The sequence below is a fragment of the Aquarana catesbeiana genome, linkage group LG06 (assembly GCF_042186555.1).
Source record: "Aquarana catesbeiana isolate 2022-GZ linkage group LG06, ASM4218655v1, whole genome shotgun sequence".
NCBI classification, from domain to species: Eukaryota; Metazoa; Chordata; class Amphibia; order Anura; family Ranidae; genus Aquarana; species Aquarana catesbeiana.
This window is the reverse complement of record NC_133329.1, coordinates 326440253-326467597: the sequence shown is the minus strand read 5'-3', so window position 1 is coordinate 326467597 and position 27345 is coordinate 326440253. Positions and strand designations below refer to the sequence as shown.

Here is a 27345-nt window from a genome sequence, read left to right as displayed (position 1 = left end):
CAAATCACGTCTCTACACATGCCACGGCTGCAACACTCTGCTTCATGGCTGTGACAAAAATTAAACTTGTGTGACAGACACCACGATCTCATTCAAGTTAATTAAGGGCACGGCACAACTGTGTCCAACGCAATGGCCTTTTGATGGTGAAAACAGACATATCGCCTCCCAGCTGCCTATTAAGTGCCCTCTGAAAAAGCTTTCCACTGCCGAACGGGTTTCAGAAGGGTGGCAAGGGCTGCCACACACCTGAATGATCCTTAAGTCTCAGATATTTAAATCATACAGAATTGGCGTTATTAATCTAAGACCATTTTTCTTGGTTTCTGTGGCCCATTCCGAAGGTGGCCATAGATGGATCGAAATTCAACAAGAATCTGCCAAATTTCGATCCATGTGTGGCTACTGCAGTTGAACAGAAGTTGATCTATGGATTGGCTCCTGTTCAATTGTCCTGTCAGATAAAGGCCGCTCAATCAGCCAATGGCTGCAGCGCTGATCTGTGTATTCTAACAGCAAAGGAGTCTCCTTGCTGTCAGAATACAATATCTCAGCAGGGAGGATTCCCCCATCTACCTAAAACATGTGGATAAGGGAATTGGTTCAGTTTTTTTTATTTAGCCTGCTGAAAAAGCCTGAACCATGTATGGCCAGCTCAAGCAGGTGACCTCGGTGTAACATTATAATCTTTTCTTTAAATTTTATCATAATTCCCTTTTTCTTGCTGATATCTAGTTGCTATAGACTGACTGACACACATGATGGCTCTTGCATGGGTAGCTAATTATATAATGTGCACTAATGGCAAAGAAACACATGGCCATATATACAACTAAACCATATAGACCTCAAATATTATACAGCAATAGTGCTTAATATGTGCAATAGCTAAACTTTAAATTCCCTGAAAGTGACTGCAAGACAAGCTAGATTACCATAATGTATATAATGTGTTCATTAAAATTATGTCTTTTTTTCAAAAGTAACTCTACACAAGCTTTTAATTAAGCCTAGAAATGATTTAATGTGAGAAGCAAATGCACTGTGAATAGATGTTTAGACACCTGTTGTCACTGTGCTGAAGGTGGGAGCCGGCTGTTACTGTTTGTTCCTTGACATGACAGTAAATTCAGACAAACAGCTGCTTCGCACATATCCATCATCTCCTAAATACTGCTAACCTTCTTCTTCATCCACCTTTCTTAATGTATGACACCTGCTTCTACTAAAGACAGCTGAAAAACGAATTTAGGTTAACATTAAAGTAATATCTTAATATACTGGGGCAACAGATATTAACCTCTGGACCTTCTGATAAATGTTTATAAAAAATACATTAAAATGTAATTAAAGGCAAAACTTTTTTTTGTAGTTTTGGATAGAATGAAGAGGGATTAGAACACTTGTCAATTTTTACTGCTGTTTGTGTTCACCCTCTCTATTTGTCCTGCTTACTGTTATCATTGAAACTTAAAGTATAAGAAAATCCTAAATTTTCGGTTGGTACCAGAGCAGTAAAAGAGGGGAAATCATCCAGTGGGGACACTAGTTCAGGTAACCCTGGTGAACCCCCAGAATTCCCACACTTTGGAGGGATTTTTTCTCACTTCCTGTTTTGGCTACGGGACAGGAAGTGAAGGGAAATCTCCCCTATGGAACATAAATGGCAAAAAAAAAAACCTTACAAGAGTTACAACCCTCCCTTACGCTATTTAAAATGAAAAAAAAAAGTGCCTTTAGTTACACTTTAAATATTCTTACACTTAATATGACTTAAGGACAGCTGCAGAGCATGATCCTTGTAGCTTGTCTTTGGGAATAGGCAATCCACTGAGATTGTTCTGGAGGGAAAGTGAGACCCAGGTTCCAAGTCAAGTCCCTGATCCTGTAGAGGAGAATCTTCAGGCTCTTATCCAATCCTATTTCACATGTTTACATTGCAGTCATAGTTTCCAAATGTCCCACTTTTGGAACCAAATATATCTGCCCCCTGTTACTCCTTAGCTTTCTCTCTTTTAAATCTGATTGCAAGACCTTTAGAAAAAGAGTTATATTTACCTATTAAAAGTATTATATTATACAATACTAAACCTTTCATCTGATTGCTAAATTAATCCACTTGTTATTTTAAAAAGCCAATATAAAAATAAGTAGAGGTGAAAAAAAAAACTCTCGTGGGTCTAATCAGCTTTTTTGAACTAAGCATTTTGAACATGCTTTGTGTAACTGGGAGTGTGACAGGGATGTGCTCTCCACCTATATACTTTGTGTTAAGAAGTGTTCCTTTTTATAATCCCAGAAAATTGGGAGGTATTCTTTAGGGTAATAACACAGAGCTTTCAGGCAATAAAAGCAGTGCCCTACCCCAAGCTCTGTTCACTGCAACAAATTTTTTTTCCAATGCTGCCTGTAACCGTAGCCTTCTCACTAACCCGTAACCCATACACCAGTATGTGTATTATTATTATTATTATTATTATTATAAGATTTACACAACTATCACCCAAGATGTACACACTAATCTAATTAGATACAGTTGAAAAAATGTGCGAATCCTTGGTGAAAGCTGTGTGCAAAAAATTATAAATAGACCCCTAAGGGCTATTTTACACTTGCTTCAAAACATGGCTTTGGACATCCCCCTCCTCCTCAAAAAACTTTACTCCCTCGGTCTCCGTGACTGTGCTCTTCAGTGGCTCTCATCCTACCTATCCCAACGCACCTTCAGTGTCTCTTACAATTCTACTTCCTCCACTCCTCTTCCCTTCTCTGTTGGGGTCCCCCAAGGTTCTGTTCTTGGACCTCTTTTATTTTCAATCTACACCTCTTCCCTGGGTCAGCTGATAGCCTCTCATGGCTTTCAATATAATTTCTATGCTGATGACACACAAATCTATCTCTCCACCCCTCAACTCACTCCATCAGTCTCCTCACGCATCACTAACTTACTAACCGACATATCTGTATGGATGTCACACCACTTCCTCAAACTCAACTTGTCCAAAACCGAGCTTATATTATTTCCTCCCCCACGTTCCTCTTCCCCTGACTTCTCTGTCAAGAGCAATGGCAAAACCATCCACCCCTCCCCACATGTCAGGGTGCTAGGTGTTATCCTGGACTCTGAACTCTCCTTTCGGCCCCACATCCAATCACTTTCCAAAGCTTGCAGCCTCAACCTCCGCAACATCTCTAAACTACGTCCCTTTCTAACCATTGAAATCACAAAGCTCCTGATTCACTCCCTGGTTATCTCTTGCCTCGACTACTGCAACTCCCTCCTCATTGGCTTACCTTTAAATAGACTATCCCCCCTTCAGTCCATCATGAATGCTGCTGCCAGACTCATCCACCTTACAAACCGCTCAGTGTCTGCTACCCCTCTCTGCCAATCCCTCCATTGGCTACCACTCACCCAACAAATTAAATTCAAAATACTAACAATAAGTTACAAAGCCATCCACAAATCTGCCCCCAGCTACATCACTAGCCTAGTCTCAAAATACCAACCTAATCGCCATCTCCATTCCTCCCAAGACCTCCTGCTCTCTAGCTCCCTCATCACCTCCTCCCATATCCGCCTCCAGGACTTCTCCTGAGCCTCGCCCATCCTCTGGAATTCCCTACCCCAATCCGTCAGACTGTCTCCAAATGTATCCACTTTTACGCGATCCCTGAAAACTTTCCTCTTCAGAGAAGCCTATCCTGCCTTCATCTAACAACTGCACTATTTTCTCCATTAGCTCATCCCCCACAGCTATTACCCTTTTGTATAACTTGACCCTCCCTCCTAGCTTGTAAGCTCTAATGAGCAGGGCCCTCTGACTCCTCCTATATTGAATTGTATTGTACTTGTACTGTCTGCCCTAATGTTGTAAAGCACTGCGTAAACTGTCGGCGCTATATAAATCCTGTATAATAATAATGCTTTGTTAAAGCTCTCTGAACGCCAGTCAAAGCTCCTGTCACTAAATAAAATGGTTAGCTTACAGTCCTGTTAACACCTTGCTTTTGCTTGGTGCTTCGATGAGGCTTCAATGAGGCTTCAGTGGGACTTCCATGAGGCTTTGGTGGAGCTTTGATGGGGCTTCCATGAGCCTTTGATGAGGCTTTGGTGGGGCTTCGGTGAGGCTTCGTGGAGCTTCGATGAAGCTTCGGTGGGGCTTTAGTGGGGCTTCAAGCGAGCTTTTCCATAGACTTCTATGGAGGCTTTGAAGACGCTTTGAAGCACCACTGAAGCTACATGGGGTATAATTTTTAAAGCGAAGCTGAAGCAAAGCAAAGCAAACGCAAGGTTTAAACAGGACTGTAAGCTAACCATTTTATTTAGTGACAGGGGCTTTGACTAGCGTTCAGAGAGCTTTAACAAAGCCTGTCCAAAGCCTTGTTTTGAAGCAAGTGTAAACTAGCCCTTAATGTGTGTTGAAGCCGAAGCAAGTGTAAATAAGCCCTTACTGTCCCTAATGTCAATTTAGGCCCTTGTTTGTATACTACACTAGGATGCTCTGTCTCACATTAACATGTTGCATTAAGGCAACTCATTCAAAGTTCTTTTCAACTGTACAGACCATCACACAAGAAAAAGTAGAAATGTTTATTTCCTCTGTAATTCACTTGTTGCCTTTAGCCAGAGATGGGCAGAAGAAGGGACCAAACTATTTAAACCCATAAAATAATGTATATATTCTGTATTTTGGTGCTGTCCGCTTTAACCTTGCTGCACTGAGCACTGGGCCATGAGTACCATTATGGTAAATACAGCCTAAGCGCTCTAGTACATTTACACACATAATCTGTTGCTGCAAGATCAAGCATAGTCATGTAATCACAAATCACTGGAGCATTCCAAATTTCACAATCTGATGCAACATCACTCAGCGAGTGTGTAATTTGACCATACAATGGGTTGTTAAATTAAAGGACTTACTTAAGAGGTGACTTCTTTAGGAGAAAATCCCCCTTCTGGAAGGCATCAGATGTATATCTTCTGATTTCTGCTTCAGCTTCCTTTTGTTTTGCGGCTAATTCAGAGTAATTTAGATTTTGCATCTTCAGATGTTTCAGGTAAGATTCAATACCTCCTAATTTGTCAAAAGCCTGTGAAAAAAATGGACAGATTTTTCTAATGGGATTAAATTAGGTAAATATTTGAATCCTGAGTGAAAGTTGTCGGAAAACATTTTATTGGAACCATTCAAGAACGTGCAAGGAAATGCTCTTTCAATGAAATGCTAAAAATATGGAGGAGTGAGCCTGTAAAATGTGGAAGCCGAATCAAGATTTACTTTAAGGCAAATTTTATGCTCAAGCACTAATCACCATGCTAAGATTTAACCCCTCCCTCCCTATTACCTTAGCATTTCTTTCTTCTCTAAAACCTCAATAGGTAACCTATCCCTAACACCTGAAGCCAAACTCCAGATTGGAGGAGGCCCCCTTGGGGCTCCCCATATTACATCACTTTTGTTTTTTTTTAATTATATATACCATGTTTCCAGTTTTTTTCTGGATGGTTACTTGACAAGCAGGGCCCTCAATTCTTTCGAGCATGGTGCTCACGTTATGATGTCAACACCATTCCCTGCATATGCATCATTATACTGTGAGCTCAGGCTGACCTGATGGTGCCATCACCATGAGGTGTATCTGTGATGGCGTGGGCCAGTGATGGTGAAACCTTGGCACCCCAGATGTTTTGGAGTTTTCCACTATGCAGTCTGGTGGAGTATCATGGGAGATGTAGTTCAAAAACATCTGGGGTGCCAAGGTTCACCCTCACTGGCCTGGGCTCACAGAAAGTGGGTTGAACAGTGGCAGCTCATGCATTGTGGGTGCACAGGCGCCGCCCCCTGACACCTCCGCCGCCCTCCCTATTCATGTGCCCGGCCCCTTTTAGGACACCGGACACATGAAATACTATGGTGGGAATAGGCGGGGGCGTGTGTATTTTGAAATACGTGATTAGAGCCAGAGGCTCTAATAGGCTTCAAAATAGGGTGGGCTCGGAGTGTAGAGCACTGCATCCCGATCCCACCCTGTTGTGTGGCATAGCGAATTAATTTTTGCTATTTTCACACTAACGTTCCTCCCTGCCAATCAGCAGGCAGGTCAGTGAGACCTGTCTCCCGATTGGCCAAAGCATTAGGCAATCCTATTGGATGCCTAACGCTTTGGCGGAAGAGGAGACATGGCGGAGGAAGCCTGAGGAGCCGAGCGGACACAGGAGTTGCAGCCTCCGCTTCCCGCCACTACAGAAGAGGAGGAGAGCCCCGTCACTCGGTAAGTGCCGCCGGACCGGCTGCGGGGGGTTAATTAAGTCACAGCCTGGCTGCATCTGATGGGCACAAGTGGCTGCATATACTGGGCACAAGTGGCTGCATTTGATGGGCACAAGTGGCTGCATTTGATGGGCACAAATGGCTGCATATTATGGGCACAAATGGCTGCATTTGATGGGCACAAGTGGCTGCATATTCTGGGCACAAGTGGCTGCATATACTGGGCACAAGTGGTTGCATTTGATGGGCACAAATGGCTGCATATGATGGGCACAAGTGGCTGCATTTGATTGGCACAAGTGGCTGAATATGATGGGCACAAGTGGCTGCATTTGATGGGCACAAGTGGCTGCATTTGATGGGCACAAGTGGCTGCATTTGATGGGCACAAGTGGCTGCATATGATGGGTACAGTGGCTGCATTTGATGAGCACAAGTGGCTGCATATGATGGGCACAGTGGCTGCATTTGATGAGCACAAGTGGTTGCATATGATGGGCACAGTGACTGCGTTTGATGGGCAAAATGGCTGCAATTGATGGGCACAGTGGCTGCATTTAATGGGCACAAGTGGCTGCATATGATGGGCACAGTGGCTGCATTTGATGGGCACATGTGGCTGCATATGATGGGCACAGTGGCTGCATTTGATGGGCAAAATGGCTGCAATTGATGGGCACAGTGGCTGCATTTGATGGGCACTATGGCTGCATTTGATGGGCATAGTGAGGCTGCAATTGATTGGGGGGGTTCAGTATTTTTTAGTTTGTTTGCACCCCCCAAAAAATTTTGAGCACCAGCCGCCAATGGGGTTGAATGATGGCTTTCGTCATTCAATCAAGAAGAGTATCATCAGAGTGCTACTGGAAACTATTGTAGTGAAAGCTGCATTTTTTATTTTTACAAGGAATGGGCTAGTTATAATGAAAATTTTAAATTTAACAAGAGTTGGGATTTAACAGTAATTCCCTGGCCTAATACATAAGAGTTCATATAATTCTAACGCTTAAAGCAGCAATCTTCCTTAAATCTGTTTACAGAAATTACAGCTATGAATAGTTTAACTGCTCGCCAGACCGTACCAAGTGGGCCAAATCTTTCTTCCAGTTTTTCCCCTGGGACCCAGCTATCAGCATAGAGAAGAGAAAGCCAAACTATCAATTGCAGCCTGCATACCAAAGACAGCTCTGTTCTTCCTGTGACAGTCATGCTGCTTTCTGTATATATCTGAGACCGGGAATATTTGTTAAAGATGCCAATGAGAGCTTTGTTTTTGACTTTTAACAAAGGGTAACATTTTGCTTATCTGTTGTCTACGTAGACTGCACTCAGAAATGAATGTGTTGAAACAGCTGAAGATGATTATATGCCTTAAACTCAACCTAAAAATCAAACTTTATCTAAATCAAAGGATAATAATTGAAAGCCATATATTGCAGCTTACCAGCATTAGGATGTGGAGGTTGCATGGGTTTTCTATTTTGTCTGCCCCATTCACACTTGTGTGACTTGTTGCACCCCATGTTTCCCAACGAGTACAATTTATATCTGTGCAACCTAAAGTCTCATGCAACTTTAAAGTACTTCCTGCACTACTTTGGTCTGACTTTAATGCGATTTGAGGGCCATAGACTTCAATGTAAACCCTCAAAAGTCGCATGAAAGTTGCACCTATATAAAATACATGTGACTTGTATACCAAAAGAAAGACGGCAATCAAAAATAAACGAAAAAAAAAACAGCATGGCCCGACAGGCCTGGTATGGATTTTGCAGGGAACCCCAAATGCCAAAAAACCCAAGACCCCCCCAAAAACCATACCAGACCCTTATCAGAGCATGCAACCCAGCAGGTCAGGAAAAGGGGGGCCCCCTCCTGAACCATACCAGGCCACATGCCCTCAACCTGGGGGGAGGGTGTTTTGGACAAGGGCCTCTTCCCCACAACCCTGGCAGGGGGTTGTGGGGGTCTGCGGGCGGGGGCTTATCGGAATATGGAAGTCCCCTTTAACAAGGGGTCCCCAGATCCAAGCCTCCCTCATATGATTGCGTAGGGGATGCATAGTACCCCTACTCATTCGCCAAAAAAAGTGTAGTGTAAAAAATTACAGTAGGCCAATTTTGACAATTCCTTGATTTAAAAGTAAAAAATAAAAGAAAATGTCCCCTGTTGTAGATGCATCGTCAATCGCGACATTCTATAAATGAAGGAGGTTTGGGGGAATAGGGACTTTCAGGAAGCCATGACCTGGTAAGGTCAAGTATTTCCATCCCTAGGGACTTTATATAATATCATGATCTGGTAAGGTCATGCATATCCATCCCAATTTGCATCAAGAGAACAAGGCATATTTACAAGGGGAGTGGGACTTTGAATGAAGCACAGGGCAGCAAGAGAGTACTAAGATGAATAAGGAATTTTATTGGAAGGCTAAATTGAATTTGAATCTTCCCTCGCCTCTCCCCCCCTTCTTTTTCCCCACCTTTCCCTCTTTCCCCCTCCCTCCCTACCTCCTTCCTTCCTCCCGTCCCCCTTCTTTCCCTCCTTTTTTTCAACCCTCCACTTCCTTTTCCTTCCCTTTCCTTCCCTTTCCCCCTTCCTTCCCCATTCTCCTTGCTCACCTCTCTCCCCTAGAATGTCCTTGGCTGCCGTGCCTGGCCTAGGCATGCCCCTTCCCAGTCCGTGGGACCTTCCACCTTAGCTCTCGGTTGGGGCCATTTCTGGACTACCTGTGGGCCCCACCGCCACACCAGCAACATATCAACCTTAGTGAGTAAGCCCTGGCTGGGGGGGTCTTTTGTTCTACCCCTAACCTTGTCTTTCCACATACTTGTTATCTCTCCTCTTACCTCTACAACATCTCTTACAGAAATCACACGTGCTTGCTCCTGACGAGTGACATAAAAGCCACGAAATGCGTAGAGCTACCGGTTGCCGTGTTTTCATTAATTCTATCAAGACGTTTCAAGCAATTATGTAATTTTACCCTTCTAGGTCTAAGTGAGGCCATAGGTTCTGCAGGCAATACCTTTTGAATCATTTTATATATATTCTTTGAGGTGAACTAAGGAATGTTACATGTGTATACTATGAGATATTACCATTGGCTTTGCTGTTTGTACCTTGTTCATTGTATACCATTTTTTTTACATGTAACTATGGACTATGTACATTGGTCCAATGATTATATGTATGCTATCTATTTCTATTGTTACCAGGAATATGAATGTTTTCAATTTAGCCTTCCAATAAAATTCCTTATTCATCTTAGTACTCTCTTGCTGCCCGGTGCTTCATTCAAAGTCCCACTCCTCTTGTAAATATGCCTTGTTCTCTTGAATCATGACATTCTGATAAGCCCCCCTTCCCACAGACCCCCACAGCCACCGGAAGAGGCCCTTGTCCCCATCAACATGCCCCATAGCACCCCCTCATGTTGAGGGCATGTGGCTTGATATGGTTCAGGAGGGGGGCGCTCGTTTAACCCCCCCTTGTTTCCTGAGGTGGACCCTATGCTATTTTTTTCATTTATTTTTTGTTGCTGGCATTCTATTGTTTACATTCAGCTGTCAGTGGGGAACCAGCTGACAGCTGATAAAACATCGGTTGTTAATGGGCGGGGCGGCCCGTTCCTTAACAATCAGCTATTCTTCACACAGAATTCGGATTGGTCAATCTATTTTCAACCATTTTGAATTAGAATCGTTCTGAAAAATTAGAATTTGTTAGAAAATGAAGAAACCAAACGAAACTAAACAAACTTTTCTGTTCTGCATACGTCTAGTGAGTTTGTAGAGCACAAACAAAACAATTGGTCAAAGCCATATCAAGTTGCACGGTAAGGTCGCACTATAAAGTCACAATGGAAATTGCATGATTTTTAAGTCGCACAAGTGTGAATGAACACTTAAGGCTATTTTTCATGTATTTTTACCTGGTGATCCTGCCAGTAACACGCTTTCTGCCTGGGTGACACCACTTACTTACTCACTTACTATACTATATCTAGTAGTAGCATTGGTGTAGGTGCACTGCCCTGAACACATCCTAGATTGGGAGTAGCGGCTGTGTCTGTGCAGCCACTGGGTCCTAATTGGCAGCAATGGGACTGCCTGCACCGAGATGCACAGAACAGCTGTGCATCCCTGTGTGGGTAAACACAGCCCTCCACTGGAGTATGGTTTTGTATGCAGCATGTGAACGAAGCCTTAAAGTGCTTGTTACCCTAACATTTCATGTTCCTGGTATGTGTCTGTTGTACCATGTACTTGTGTTAAAAAGCAACCTGTTTCCTTTGTATTGCTTCCTTTGTGTGAAATACCTGGTGATCTAGCCAGCCCTCCTGTTTTCCTATTAACAAACTGACTACGCTAGGCATAAGAGCACATCCATCCCAGTGTGGTCATTTTTCTGGCTTTGCTGGGAGCAGAGCCTGCCTGTCCTCCAATGATCAGACTTATGACACGCCCCTCTGCACAGCTCTTCACTGGGTAGATCAGTGTATTGCTCTTTCTCTGCCTGACATGGCCCCCCTGCAGTCTCCACCCTCACCTCTTAAAGATCCTTAAGCCAGCCATAGATGGTGCGATTTTCTTTCCTGAAACCATGGGTTTCAGGAAAGAAAACTGCTCAATTACCCCATTCCCACATTCAGTGTTGATAGGGGAATCCCTCCCATGGAGCTATTGTGTTCTCCCGTTTTGCCATGCATGTCTATTTTAAACTCAATGGGTTGTTTTAACAGGTGAGGATTCACATATACTTTAACCTCACCCTTCAAGAGACACTGTCACCTTTTACATTCAAGCCACAATGACAGTACCTGTGTTGCCCCCCTCCTCCCAACCCACTTATAGTAACCTTTCTAGCGCCAGAGCTTGTACAAGGGGTGGGCGAGAGGGGCCGTAGGACAGGAGAATCAGTCTGTAAATTCTGAGACTGGTGGCTGCAGCTCTGTAAGAGTGTCTGTGACACCCTTACACAGCCCAGCAAACACATCACTGACGGGAGATCAGGGAGGAATACAGCTCTCCTCCTCCCACGTCTGCTCCTCCAGTGACTTCCCGCCCCGCCCACACTATCCCCGGCATGCAGATGTATCTGAAGTGAGGGGATGTGTGGGTGGGAAATATGAAAACAGCAGCTGCAGATTCCTCTGTGTGCCAAAGATGCCTGATCTTCCAGCCTGGACCTGTGGGTGAGTGTGCAACTGTGTACACTGCAGTACACCATGATCACTGAACTGTTATCTCCATCCTCCATCTGTCCCCCCCATGTCCTTTCAAGACATTCACTAACTTTCACTTTTAGTTAGACTGGTAATAGATGGTACAAATTTCTTTACAGCAACCACAGATTGCAATTTGCATGATTCCCCTGTCAGCACAGTCAGTGCTGACAAGGGAATCCCTTTCGCTGAGCAATTGTATTCTCCCGACAAACAGTGATTATCACTAGCAGATATTGCAACCGCTAGTGATAATCATAAGAGAATCTGGCAGGCTGGTTGTACCCAATTTGATCGATCAACTTGGTACATTCAGCCTGCCCATTAATGGTTCAAATCTCAGCCAGTTCCTGCTGAACCGGCTGAGATTTAACCACTTTCTTACTGGGCACTTAAACCCCCCTCCTATCCAGACCAATTTTCAGCTTTCAGCGCTGACGCACTTTGAATGACAATTGCTCAGTCATACAACACTGTACCCAAATGAAATTTTTATAATTTTTTTCCCACAAATAGAGCTTTCTTTTGGTGGTATTTAATCACCTTTGCGTTTTTTATTTATTGTTAAAAAAAATGTAAAAAGACCGAATTTAAAAAAAAAAAAATTTTTTTTAAATATTTTGTTATAAAATTTTCATTGATGTACGCTGATGACGCGGCACTGATGGGTGGCATTGATGGACACTGATGGGTGGCAATAATGGGCACTGATCGGTTACACTGATAGGCAGCACTGCTAGGTGGCACTGATTGGCACCACTGGTGGGCATTGATAGGTGGCACTTGTGGGCATTGATAGGTGGCACTTGTGGGCATTGATAGGGGGCACTCATGAGCATTGATAGGTGGCACTGGTGGGCACTGTGAGGTGGCAATGGCAGGTGGCAATGATGAGGCATAATTGCCTCTTCCTCTTCCGGACCGATGTCCCTTGCAGATGAGCCGGTGATTGGCTTTTTTTTCTCCTCGCACTGTCAGCGTGAGGGGAAAAAAAAACGATCACAGAGCTTTTGTTTTGATCATGTGATCAGCTGTCATTGGCTGACAGCTGATCACATGGTAAGGGGCCGGGACCGGCTCCTTACTCGGATCGGTGATCACCCGAGTCTCCGTGACTCGGCGATCACAGCGCATGCACAGGGGAGGCCGTCATGTGACGGCTTCCCGGAAATTCAGGTCCTCGCTGTGGCCGTCATTCAGCTATAGCGCAGATGTCAAGAGGTTAAACTATCTATGGCTGGTCTTAGCTCTTAGGCAGCCCATACATTGATCACTTTTTTCATTCAACTATTAGGTTGAATGAAAAAAAAAGAATGTTCCAATTCCCCCATCTACACATTCCAGGTGGAAGGGGGAATCCTCTCACTGTGGAACAGTGGTGGAACCCATTGTGGTGGAGTATAGAGCCAAAAAGATTAGAATTGTGTCGATATCCCAATATTTATGGACCTGACTGTACATATAATTAAAATGTGTGAGTGAACTCTGTTTCTATCGCATTAAACCTAATTGAATTTGTATTGTTTTAAGTATATTCTTGTTTTGAAACGACATTGATTCTTTCTTAAAAATGGGGGGGGGCGCAGTTTGCCATCTTCGCCTCGGGCACCAAATGGCCTTGTCCCAGCACTGTATAGCGCTCCCCCAAAACATTTTTCTCCATCACAGTTGGCACCAAAATTCCAGTATCTGACAGAATTGGACATTGGGGTGGACATGATATCTTTCTCTCTGTTATGCGCCAATACTCTGGTCCAGCAATTGATAATTAGACCTGAGCAGTGTCTAATGGGAGAAGGTCACATGTTCACCTATGACCAGAAACACTGGGTATTTTCTCCAGCTGGGACAGTAGAAGGAGTGGTGGGGAAACGCTGGCATGGTGAGTTTTAGCGGATCCTGGGGGCCCTATTACATAAAAACAGGCATCAGTCTTTAGGCAGCACCTTACATTCTGAATTATTTTTTCCAGTAAAGAAGCTTCAACATCATGTGTAAATGGGCTTTGGGCTTGTGTTGATGGCATCAATTTGACATGCTTTTGAAAGATTCATTCAGAGATCAATGACAGGTGCATTTGTCTTGCAGCTGACCACCTTCTGACCTGCATTTGACCTGATTCAAGCAGGATTTGCATTCACATAGACTTGTATCTCTCCCTGGCTTACCTATTTGCAGGTTCCTGATATACGGAGCTGACTCTAAGGATGGACGGAGGAAGAACCCTGGACGGTTTCACCTTCTTTCTTTCTCTTTTCTTTACTCTCTTCTTCTTTTCTTTTCTTGCCAGCCATGTTACTGTTCCCTCCTCTCCTATTATCCCTTCCCTCGCTCACGTTACTATTAGCTACGAGGGTGTAGTGTCCCCCATAAATGACTAAATGTTGTTTATAATTGGTGTGGGCTCCTGAAATCCTATGCTACAAGATGTTTAAATTGCCACTTCGCAGACCATATTATAGAGGTTCCATAATTTTGTTGTTCTGGACCTCATGATCCTTCTGTATATATTTGGCGGTCCTGACAAGTTGTCTTTGTGATGGTTTTCTTGTAATTATAACGAGTTCCTGGTTTACATTATGCTATCATTCATCATAGGAGGGGTTTCCCTATGTGTAAGTGATTTATGGGACCTTATAACCTCATAGATGGCCTATTTCATTTGATTTTATGCCCCCCTCCCTTTTTTTTGTAGTGGTCTCCCCGACCTCGAGAGGCCTGATGGTGGCCCCCAGAGTCAGGGGGAGCTGACATTCCCCCTCAGGGTGCAGGTTACTAGGCAGGGTGGGTGTAGTGCAAGATGGAAGGATGGAAGGATGGGCACCAGTCACTTTTAAAGATGAACAAAGAGAGTTTTATTTCTCTTAACAGGAACGGGGGAGAGAGGGTTAGGGCACAGGACACCCTCAGGCAAATGCAATAGCAAATAGGCAGACTCTGCAGACAAAAATATTACTAGGCAGACATCAATACAGAATAATTGCCTTTAAGCTGAATGCAGCAATCTATATCTTGTAGCAACTGCTGTCTCCTATAGCAAACAACTTCACTCACAGTATCCTACTGTAGATCTTTAAGCTCAGCTCACAGTATCCCACTGTAGATCCTCAAGCTCAGCTCCCAGCTACCTGCTGGGTTCCTCGGACTCACAGCTACCTGCTGGATCCCTCAAGCTTTACTCACAGCTACCCGCTATACTTCTTTTCAAGCTTTACTTACAGCTACCTGCTGTATTCTTGCATGAGTTCTCTCCTGAAGCTTTCCCACTTTCTTCACTGTCCCCGGCTAGTGAAGCGTCTGCTCTGGCACTCCTTCAGGACTCCATCCCTTTTGCACCTGCCTCTGGCAACAAGAGTGGTTGACCCACTGGCAACTTCTTCTCCCTTGCCTCCTGGCAGTGATCAGGCTTCCCTCAGGCTGAGCCCCTTTACACGTGGCTAGGCCCAAGGCTTCAGGCCTACCCCTCAGCTGCTGCTCCACACACATCCACCCAGGCCGCAGCCTGGGTGGAAAAGAACCCCGATCACCTGACTCTCTCCAAATAAATAGACTATCCCAGCAGCCTCAGCGGCCAAAGAAACTCCTGCTGATTGGCTGAGAAGGCACATTCACTCGTAACCTGAATTAACTGTAATCTATCATACTAATCTATTGACCAAAGAGAGAATCACAGTCCCACTCAAGTTTAGGAGAAAGCCATTTGATCAAATTACAAATAAGCCAGGCTAGTTACCACCTAGCACAACTAAATTTACTAGCATCCCTGTTTAGGACCAGGGTGATAAATTGTTTTAATGCAATTCCCCTTTTTTTATTTTATGTATCTAATTTGTTGTATGTACAGAGCTTTGCAAGGATTGTTCGCCCCTCTGCTTTGTATTGTTTCTCCTTTATTTTCAGAAAACATAAAATAAAAACTATTGAAACAGACTTGTATCTGAATGCAAACCCCACTTATAGCAAACAATATCTCAACACAGGCCCAGAGATTAAATGTGTATATCTAGTTAAACCTTAGCCTCCCAGAAAACAGAAATATCACCTAAACTAACAGAAGGATGCCCTATGCACCTAAATATTTAAGGTCACAGACTAAAAAAAAACCCAACAACCTCAAAATCAGAGTACCTAAAACTCTTGAACATCCCTAAAGGTACATACAATCATTTCAGCTGTCTTCAAAGCATATATAAGTATATTTGCAAAGAATACACTTATTTTTTGTTATCATTGTCCGTGCAAAATGTAATTACTTGTAATGTGTATTTAAGATTTTGTTGTGTTTGTAGATATTCTTAAAATGATAAAAACAAACAAGAAACGTTCTATAGAATTAAAGGCATATTTGTAAATTAGCTTGTGCACCATAGGAAAGATCCCGGAGGTCAGCCACAGAATTCCTTTACAGAGCATTCACTTTGCAAAAAACAAATTCACTGAGCATACTGGACAGTCGTCATTAAAAAATAAGTCACACAAGAGCACCATCTCCAGGAGATGCAAAATATAGAGCAGTGTTTTGTTTTCTTTTTACTGAACGTTTTACTGCTGTTAAAATTTACTAGTGCTAGTTTTCACAGATGTCTGTGGGCAAGTGTATCTTTCCACAGTGGGGAAAGAATTCTTAGTTTATATACTCAAACTTTGTTAAGAAGGTCTTTCAATATATGGAGCAGTATTATAGCTGTCCCAGTCACTGTCACTTTTGCTGGACAGCTTATCCTGCATGTAAGTATGTAGAAAAATCTATTTTTGGGATTGTGGTTCAAATACACAATGTCCAGAATGGTAGTTAATTGTTAAATGTATAAATGGTATGTTTATTGGAGGTTTTTTACTCTTTCCCAAACTATCCATAGTGAAAAAATGACTGGAATTTTACTTTTCCACCTTGCTTCTGCATGGGTGTACAAGGGCGCTCTAGGTATTTTAGATCCCTAGCTACACTCTGACCGCAAATGGTCAGGTTATATCAATAAATCAGAGGACTAGTAGATCAACGTCTTACTTCAAGAGGACACCAATGATGGTTTACCCACATACTAGAAGGAGATGAGAAGTCTGAGACATAGTGCAATGTGAACTATGGGTTTGATTTACTAAAGTCAAATAGACTATGCACTGTGCAAGTTGCAGTTGCACTCTGCAAAAGCAGTTTCTCCAGAGCTTAGTAAATGAGCAGAAGCTCTGCTGACTTCTATCATCCAATAATGCGGAAGCAAAAATACAGTTTTTTTTATTTTCCTGATTGGGTATTCTTTGCAAAGTGAAGCTTTACTTTATTTACTAAGCTCTGGAGCAATTGCACCCGCAGAGTACAACTGCACTTTGCAAAGTGCACAGCCTATTTGCCTTTAGTAAATCAACCCCTGTGTTACATACCGTAATTGTAACATGCATTGCAAAAGATGACATGATGATGCATGAATTGATGACACCAAGCTATACAGTGGAACAATGTCCTTAGAGGATGTCTCCAACTTACAAGCTAACCTCAATGCACTGTTTAATTGGGCAACTATGTGGCAAATGAGGTTTAATCTTGATAAATGTAAATTTATGCACTTGGGGGCTAAAAATATGCATACATCATACATACTAGGGGGTGGGTACAACTGGGGGAATCCATAGTGGAGAAGGATCTGGGTGTTCCGATAGATCATACGTTTAATAATAGCATGCAATGCCAAGCTGCAGTTTCCAGCGCAAGCAAAGTCTTTTCTTGTATTAAGAGAGGTATGGACTCCAGAGAGAGATAACATTTTACCCCTGTACAAATCATGAGTAAGACCTCATCTGGAATACGCAGTTCAGTTTTTGACACCAGTTCTCAAAAAGGATATCAGGGAACTGGAGAAAGTGTAGAGAAGGGAAACCAAACTGATAAGAGGCATGGAGGAACTCAGCTATGGGGAAAGATTAGAGGAACTGAATTTATTCTCTCTTGAGAAGAGGAGATTAAGGGGGGGGGGGGGGGGATATGATCAATCATCACAAAGGACGGGGGGGCACTCTTTACCTCTAGAGTAAAAGAGATTTCATCTCCAAATACAGAAAGGTTTCTTCACAGTAAGAGCTGTGAAGATGTGGAATAGACTCCCTCCAGAGGTGGTTCTGGCCATATCAGTACATTGCTTTAAAAAAAGAACTGGATTCTTTCCTAAATGTACATAATATAACTGGATACTAACATTTATAGGTAAAGTTGATCCAGGTAATATCCGGTTGCCTCTCGAGGAATCAGGAAGGATTTTTTTCCTCTACTGTAGCAAATTGGATCATGCTTTGCTGGGGTTTTTCGTCTTCCTCTGAATCAACTGTGGGTATAGGATTGTGTATATGGGATTGTATGATTTTTATTTTTAATTGGTTAAACTAGATGGTCTTTTTTCATCCTAACTATGTAACTATGTAATAGATTTTATTATTAGAGATACATGTTAAGAGACCTTCTTAGTATGAATAATGGAACTAGGTAGATCCAGTGCAATCATTTATTGTGGCTATAAGATAAAACGCTTCATTCCCTTAAATTAAAGAGGTGTTTTTGCAGTTACACGTACCCTATTGTTGAGATTTGGAACCCTTTCTCTGTATATCAAAAAAAAAAGGTGAGTGGATTTTTTGAATGCACATTTGGGAAATATAATGTTTGCTCCATTCTCTACCAACCTGACTATTATTTAGAAACCTATTGGCTGTTTGTGGCTAGGTTTTCCTCATTACACAGAGAATTTTTATCACATTGTGGGGTTGATTTGCTAATGGCCAAATAGGCTATTCAGTTTCCAAGGGGAATGTTCACTTAGCTTAGTAAATGAGGTCAAGCTTTGTTGACTTCTATCATTCAAGTACATACAAGCAAAAATATATATTTTTTTATTTTCCTGGCATATGACTGGGTATTCCTTGCAAAATAAATTTACCACACATTTACTAAGATAAGGGAAAATTCACCTGCAAAGTGAAAAATCCCTTGCGATGTGATCAGCTTATTTGCCTTTAGTAAATAAACCCCTTTGTTTCAAATTTCCATCCCAAATGCAGGTAGACTCTTATCATTAATGGAATGACTATGTTTATGCCAGAACCTTATTTGTTTAAATTGCTCAGTTCAAGTATTGCTTTAACTACCTAGCTAAAAATCCACTAAAAGCATTTCCATTAGTGGAACTGAATGCAGTGATAATTGTAGAATTTACTCTCATGCTATTTGCTTACCTTGTTAACACACTTAAAAAAGTCATTGGCTTCCAGTAAAATTTCTTGTCTCCGATCCATCCGTTCCCAGAACTCAGCATAGACTGCCATTAATTTTTGATTGGAGCTGTTTAGTTTTTCAATGTCTGCGCACTCCTTCACATCAGCTAATCTGTTGGCCTCTGTTTTTAGATTGTCTATAACCGGAGTCCATTCCTATTGAATAAGATATAAAAACAAATGCAGATAAAAAAAAAACTTGATTTTGTTAAAGTGGAACTCCACTCAAAACAGCTGTATTCAATATTTTTACATTCTTCAATGCAATAATATGAGAATGTACTTTTGCTGGAGGAAAGAAAAATGTGTTTTGTTGCTGATAATCCTGTTGCTTTCATCTTCTAGCCTGCACTAAAAGATTTCATTTTCAATTAGAGGTGGCTACAGGCAACACATATACACTTCCTGTAGTTTATTTTTATTTTTTATAAATCATCCTTACTGGGGCTTATTCAGTAAAACAATGAAAAGTACAATAAAGATGTTCAATGTGTAACATAAGGAAAAAGATAAGTCTGTAGCATTGTTGGTACTGAGATGCTTATAGAGCTGTTTTAAGCCAAAGACAGAAAGGCACAATACTTACCTTTAATGCGACTGAAGTAGTTATGTACATGTTCACAAGCATATTTAGTTATACACTTGTAGCACCCTCTAGTGTCCTAGAAGGATAGTGCATGTTTTTGTGAGAGTAGATACATTTCCAGGCTTGGCTGGCAGCCAAGCCTGGGGGGTGTTTTGATCTGGGTTGGGAGTGACTCAGAGTAGAGCTGGTTGATTCACAGGAAGCATCACCAAGACCTCCCACTTCTTTCCAGAATGCTCTAGTGTTTTCTGGATAGGAAGGAGGAGAGGGGAGATGGAGCTGTCTGGGGTGTTCTGGGGAGCCCTGACCAATCCCCAACCTAGACTGGCAGGGGGCAGGCCTCCTAAAATACCCATGGTCAGCCCAGTGGAGGAGGAGTTGTTCAGGTGGAAGCTGGAGATGGAGTGCTAGGTTGTCAGGCCTTTGAGGGAGCTCCCTAGTCTGGGGGGGTGACCTTGGGCCTGGGGCTTGGGTGCGGACAGGACCCTTCTCATGAGACACGGAGGTGTCCTGGACAGGTGGCATGGGAGCAGTAGAGGACAGTGGGAGAGAGGAACAACAGGTTGCAGTCAAGCGGGCTGGTGAGTGACACACAGTTGGGAGAGGACTGGGAGAGTGCAGTATGAGATTGGTGCAGAGCCAGAGGAGTGGACTGGGGTGTCATGGGCAGTGGAGAGAGGCAGTTGCAGCCATGAGGGCTGGCAGCGCCTGAAGATGTGGTGCTGGGAGCAGTAGCCACGTGGACAGCTAGTACTAGGTCTATCTACATACTTTTTCTACACCAAAGGGGCCTGCTGTCTCTGCCTGCAAAGGACATTCACCTTAGGCCTGGCTGAGCCAGTGTCAGGCCTAAAATATAGTGCTAGCTGGTCTAGGAAGTGCAAGCAAGTGATCTGCTAGGGGTCTTGAGGAGAGATAGTCTGCAAACAAGTGATGTGCTGGAGTTGAAGATTGGAGTTGTATATACTGGAGGTGTATATAGTTGGTCCCATGTATATTGTTCTGCAAATCAGTTTGGGCATCTCATGAATATCCCATCCCCATCCAAATGTATTCAATAAAATACAAAACAAAGTTCAAGGACTGGTTTTCTGTCTGAGGGTGAAAGAGAACCTTGTGCCTGGTTGGGCAGGGTGACAGACAGACTACAACACCCAGCAGCCCTCAAGAGGGTACTGTTACACACAATATTGTCAAAAGTATTGGGACTCTACACGCACATGAATTTTAATGGCATCCCAGTTTTAGTCCATATGGTTTAATATTGAGTTGGCCCACCCTTTGCAGCTATAACAGCGTCAACTCTTCTGGTAAGACTGTCCACAAGGTTTAGGAGTGTGTCTAGGGTCAGGCACTGATGTTGGACGAGAATAACTGGCTTGCAGTCTCCGCTCTAATTCATCCCAAAGGTGTACTATCAGGTTGAGGTCAGGACTTTGTGCAGGCCAGTCAAGTTCCTCCACCCCAAACTCATCCAAGTCTTTATGGACCTTGCTTTGTGCACTGGTGAGTAGCCATATTGGAACAAGGAGGGCCATCCCCAAACTGTTCCCCACAAAGCTGGGAGCATGAAATTGTCCAAAATGTCTTTGTATGCTGACGCCTCAAGAGTTCCCTTCACTGGAACTAAGAAGCCAAGCCCAACATCCTGAAAAACAACCCCACACCATAATCCCCCCTCCACCAAATTATTTGGTCCAGTGCATAAAGCAAGGTTCATAAAGACATGGATGAGCGAGTTTGGGGTGGAGGAACTTGACTGGACTGCACAGCGACCTGACCTCAAGCCGATAGAACACCTTTGGAATGTATTAGGGTGGAGACTGCGATCCAGGCCTTCTCGCCCAACATTAGTGCCTGACCTCACAAATGTGCTTCAGGAAGAATGGTCAAACATTCCCATAGCCACACTCCTAAACCTTGTGGACAGCCTTCCCAGAAGAGGTGAAGCTGTTATAGATGCAAAGGGTGGGTCAACTCAATATTGAACCCTACGGACTAAAACTGAGATGCCATTAAAGCTCATGTGCATGCAAAGGCAGACGCCCCAATACTTTTGACAATATAGTGTATGTCATAACTATTTTTGAGGCCTAGTTTAAATAAAAAAACAATGTGTTCTATTTACATATTAAAGTGTAAGTTTAATTAGATTTATATATTTTTTTAAATCCACAAATGTAGTTTGCATTGAATGAAAAGTGTTCCTTGTGCTGGTGGCTGCTTTCTTATTTGAAATCTTCCATCTTCTGGACCCCCATGCCCACACAGCAGTAATCTTCCAGTGCTGCAGAAGTCAATACAGCCGATAAATGGTGACTGGAGGAGGTGAACAATTTATCCACCCCGCCCTCCAGTCACAGAGTGTTTATCATTGCTGGAAGCTATAGTTCAGCTTCCATGAATAAAGAAGAGAGACAGAAAAGTTGGGCATAGTCAGCATTCTTGAGAAGTCTCTATGACATGGTTATCAAGCAGTTGTATTAAACCCCACAACACTGGAAAATTACCACTGCAGTGGTATGGGAGAAGCAGAGAACTGAATATTTAAAGACGACAGCTACCATCACAAGTGATACTTCTCACTGAATGTAAGTACAATCCCTTGTGAAGATTTTTATTTTTTTATTCCAAAATCAGGCTAATTAACCATATGACCATTATCCCAAAGGCACTATTAGAAAAAAAAGTAAACCTTTTCTGTATAGAAATTCCTCTTGCTATGTATGAAGTCTTGTTACAGTCATGAACCATCAGGAACTGTTTTATTGCCCTTTCTTTGTCCTATTACCATGAACCAACCCCAACCAAAGCTTCCCTTCCATTTTTTTAGTCCTTATGATGCAGTATTGGAGTGAAAACAGGCATAATTTAACTCCATTTGAATCGTAAAGGATTTCTGGTCAATTCGGTTGAGTTAATTTTTGTGCCTAGTCTTCTTGGAGATAAACTAGTATACATACTAGCTTCCCATATCTTTAAAAACAGAGTTACAGTATTTGTTAGTAGAATATACATCACCAGTGACCTGTAAAGAAGGGTAGTTGGGGGAAGCTTCTGTTTCGATTTTTCTTAAAGAGGAACTGCAGTCTGCTCACATAATTTGTAATAAAACATCTTTGCCATTCTGAAGCTTCCCTCCAACCACTTTGCATATTATTTCATATATACTGTTATTCTGTACTTGCCAAATATGCTGCAGAAATATCCCTCCACTGAGTCTGGCTGCAGCCATTTTAACTGTGGGCAGCTGAAGCTGCTGCCTGTTCACTTCCTGGATTTACACAGACACACAGAGGCACACTTCCAGCTCTACAGCCCTGCAGCTCTCATTGGCCCTCTTATGACTCATCCCCCCTTGTAGATTTTCTCACACGGCTATGTAAATACAACACATACACATTATACACCCCTCCCTTCCTGGCAAGCTCTCACGAGAGTGAGAGAGAGAGCTGTGCATGATGTCATATGTAATAAATAAACGTGAACTGCGCTACAAACAGGTGAAATAATATATAGATAGATCCCTGAAGGACCCACATATGCATTAAAAATAAACACTGAAACAACCTAAGTAATTATAAAGGAAGAAATAAAACAATAAAAAGTCCCAGCAGTGAAATGAAGTCCAAATATAAAATCCCAATGATATCCAATAAGGGTGCAATAAGGCTTAATAATTCATCAGGTGACACTATGTGAAAAATCCACCACCAGGTAAATTGCACACTTACCAAAGGCAAGCTGTAAATCAGCTTGTAAATAAACCAGATGCCTGGTCAGTGATACCGTCCTAGTACGACTTCACCATCTGGAGAAAGGCAAAACAGGATGGCTCCGTCCGGTAGGTAAATGGGCAGTCAAGATCACACAGGAAGTAGGAAATGGTGGGGTTGGCGGAGTGGAGAAGACATTGCTGGAAGTGGCAGTAGAGGAGGGTCCTCCCTGCTAACTGCTCATTTACCTACCGGATGGAGCCATCCTGTTTTGCCTTTCTCCACATGGTGAAGTCGTACTAGGACAGTATCACTGACCGGGCATCTGGTTTATTACAAGCTGATTTACAGCTTGCCTTTGGTAAGCGTGCAATTTACCTGGTGGTGGATTTTTCACATGGTGTCACTTGATGAATTGTTAAGCCTTATTGCACCCTTATTGGATATCACTAGGATTTTATATTTGGACTTAATTTCACTGCTGGGAGTTTTTATTGTTTTATTTCTTCCTTTATAATTACTTGGGTTGTTTCAGTGTTTATTTTTAACGCATATGTGGGTCCTTCAGGGATCTATCTATATATTATTTCACCTGTTTGTAGCGCAGTTCACGTTTATTTATTATTTACCTATCTGTGCATATCTCACAATCTTAGAGCTGCAGCTTTTTTCTTGTAGTATATGTTTTTGTGTTAGTGCGGTAATCCTTCTTTCATGATGTCATAAGCTGAGGCTAATGACCAGACAAGAAACAGGAAGTGGGCTGTATAAGGTATTTACTGACAGAGAAAAAAATGTTACTATCCAAAGTTAAAACAACAAGCTCAAATCCGCCATCATGGACACAGGCCACATGCAGCCGATCCAGCTTGCAGGGGTAACAGAAGTTCTTGGGAGAACTGGATCTCAGGGATGGTGTATTCAGGTTCGTGTTGAGTTCATGTATGATAACAACCACTCCATCATAAGAAATGTAAAGAGCCCTGTTTGTGAGGGAGATGTATTGACCCTGTTGGAATCTGAACATGAAGCTAGAAGATTACGCTAGCAATGCCTTATAAACGTGCATCGATTGACCTTGCAGCAGCTTTGTATCTTGGTTAAAAATAAAATTTAGGAAATGTAAAAAAAAAAAACAACAAGAAGGGTAGAAGATTTAATAGATGGAAAGTTGAAAATGACTGAAGGTCCCGCAAGGTAACCCCCTCGGGAGAGAGCTTCTCCTAGGGGGTTATCTGATGCTAAGAGGAGCCGCAAGAGCCGCCGGGGGACCCCAGAAGATGGTGTTCGGGGCCACTCTGTGCAAAACGAGCTGCACAGTGGAGGTAAGTATGACCTGTTTGTTACTTAAAAAAAATAAAAAACGATCCTTTACAATCACTTTAAGTGTTTGAAAGTCTGAGAGTCACACATCAACAATGGCAATGCATATAAACACAAGGCCAAAAAAGATTCAAAAAGCATTACTGTTGTATGTGGTACACAGACTAGATGTGGACAACAATGTCCTCTGCACCTACAATGGTGGATGCCCCTTCTCTGAACTGTTTGGTTGCTACCTCATAATACCATTAACAAGATTGAATATGCAACATCAAAACATACAGTGTGATACTATTGTTGTGATGTGCCTACAGAGCTGTTATATGGTCCACTCTATAACTACTGGAAGCCTTCTAATGCAAGTAATATGATTATGCAATACAACCAGAGCGCTAAACAAACTGAGTGTGTGGCTATCCACTTTTTCCTATCAAGTTAATTTGGTGGCGAGCTGTGCCAGCACCTTGCTGTAAGTACATGTAATAGGAGGAATATATGTGGACATACCTAGAGCAGTGTTTTATTTTTGTTGCCCCAGAGCTTAGTAGATGTGGAGAAGTTTCAATATGCAAATAATACCCAATCACATGCAAGGAAAAAAAAAAACAAGATTTTGCTTGCACACGATTGAATAATGGAAGTCAGTAGTTTGACACCATTCACTAAGCTCTTAGTAAATCAACACCATAGTGTGATACCACTGTCACGCTGTGCCTGCAGTGCTCTTACAAGATCAAAGCTGGTTTGCTATAGCGCCTTGGTTTATGGAAATATATATTGGATGTAGTGTCTGTTTTAGAGATAAGCATATGATGTGGCTAATTCAGTTTAGAAAAGCAAAGTCAGCCTGCAGTGAACTTATCATTGTGACGCTTTGAGCCTATTAACCACCTTGTAATAGACAGTGTACTTGCAGTACACCTGGCATCTCCTCAGGCTACACCATTATCATCTCTTATCTCAGTGGTATTCTCTCAAAATTGAGCTTCATAATGTGCATTTACCTCTGGAAATAAGCTCATTTATCTGACGAGGCATTTGGAAATGTCTGCTCCCTCCAGAAGCTGTGAAAATAGCTGCACACTCTCACACATAGATTTCTTGTTTGTACCTTTGCAGGATGTTGAAATACTTAGCAGTCATTTGAGTGATGTAGTCCCTACATGTGCTTTTACAAAATAAAATCTTTAACTTTAATTTTAATTTTTGTTTCCATTGAACATGTTAGTAGTAGACATTGGTAACTTTTTTTTATTAAAGTAGATGTAAACCCTCACATATACTCAGTGAAGTGAACAGCCTCAGATGATACACAGAGGTGAAACAAATCTCCCTACATATTTTACATGTATATCTGCTGTCTTCAGCTCTATATACTGTTTAGAAAGTACAGGTCCTGTTAGATTTTTCACTTAAAAAAGAAACAAAAAGAAGAGAGGGCGCACTGACCTAGCGCATTACCACTGATAGCGTTTATTAAAACTGTAAAATAGCAAGTATATACTCACAAACGAGCTTGGAATACAGGCATGGACATAGACTGCAGGTGTGCAGTAACAGACATCAAGATACAAATGGGACCGGACATCAGGTAAGTACGGCGATGGCTAACGCGTTTCGGGGGCTAGCCCCTTTCCTCAGAGCCTAAGCGGGTGGTAACTGCTCACAAGTGAAAGCTTCTCTATATATGTGTGCATACTTTTGACCAAGCCTCCCAGTAATCACCAGCACCAGCCCACCAAGGCCACTCCCCCCTGCTGAACTCTCCCAGTTAGAGAAGCCCTCTCTGATGTCACCGAATCTTCATAGTAACAGCATGGTAATATCATACCCATGAAAGGAATGTGTATGTTAATCAATCATTAGTATTGGTGGTGTAAAACACAAGAAGTGACCCTACCTGCGGGCCAGTGAAGACCATCTAGGGCTAGTGATCCAGCCACATCACAAATGTAAATGTGAGTATAGATGTAAACAAATGAACATGACAATATCATCAGTATAATTTCTCCAAATCAATCGATCATGGTGCACAAAAGGGGACTTTACCTGCACTGTTAGGGACTATCCAGGGCTATGATCCGGCCACATCACCAGTGAAGATGTAGGTATAGATGTCAACAGGCAAAAATGACAATACCATCCGTGCCACCTCTGCAAATATGGGGTGTAATGTGGGCTATACATAACAGAGGGGGCTGCAATGGACCATCAGAGGGCTTCAGAAGGCTACAGGCGCCGGTGGAACGCACGCCGACATGAAAACCCGGAAGTTCAGGTATGATTGCGTTCCACAGGTGATTTCCGGCTGCCTTCAATGACATTTCCGCCCGCGCATGCGCAGTGGGCAGGCCGGAGGTGCGGGTGGATAAGCGTTCCACCCCGCGGCCTCCGACCACTTCCGCCCATACCCTCACTGTAAGCGAGCATGTAAGGGTGCGCACGCATCTTCTCAGCGCTTACTCGCAAAAATGGAAAGATGTATGAAGCTGGTCATCACTTAGATTGACACAGACTGATGGTGTAAATGCGCTGGTATTAGAACCTAACCAACGAGGGGAGGGGAAGGGAGGAGGGAGGGGAGGGCCAGAGGCTGATGCTGATGCCGGGAATGCCTCAAGAAATACAAGCAACTTAAACACAACACACAGAGGAGATCAACTCTATGGGCAGTCGCTAGAGAGTCCCAAGTAAAATATACACTTATATTATATTATTAAAAAACCTAATCGTTATGGTCAGTGTGAAAAATTGGTAGCAGATTGGAAATATATCCACAACAGTACATTATAAAACACAAACCTACATAAAAACTTATATGCTATTAAAAACAAATATATTATATTATAATATATATTATAATATATTATATATTATAAAAATCGCATCTACATCTGTACACTGCATTGCAACACAAAAACAAAATGGATCTCAAAAAAGATCTAAAAAAAAAAA

General features: G+C 42.5%; 1 protein-coding gene and 1 pseudogene across 1 annotated transcript in view; one reads left to right on the top strand and one right to left on the bottom strand.

The window, feature by feature from the left end:
• The window catches only part of CCDC141 (coiled-coil domain containing 141), a gene marked incomplete in the record, with an annotated part of 261745 nt that overhangs the window by 92604 nt on the left and 141796 nt on the right, over positions 1-27345 (bottom strand). The window contains 2 exon segments of the mRNA XM_073633762.1: positions 4928-5097; positions 18727-18921. Coding sequence (XP_073489863.1) covers positions 4928-5097; positions 18727-18921 — 365 coding nt within the window.
• LOC141146945 (small ribosomal subunit protein eS28 pseudogene) lies at positions 23770-24356 on the top strand (annotated as a pseudogene).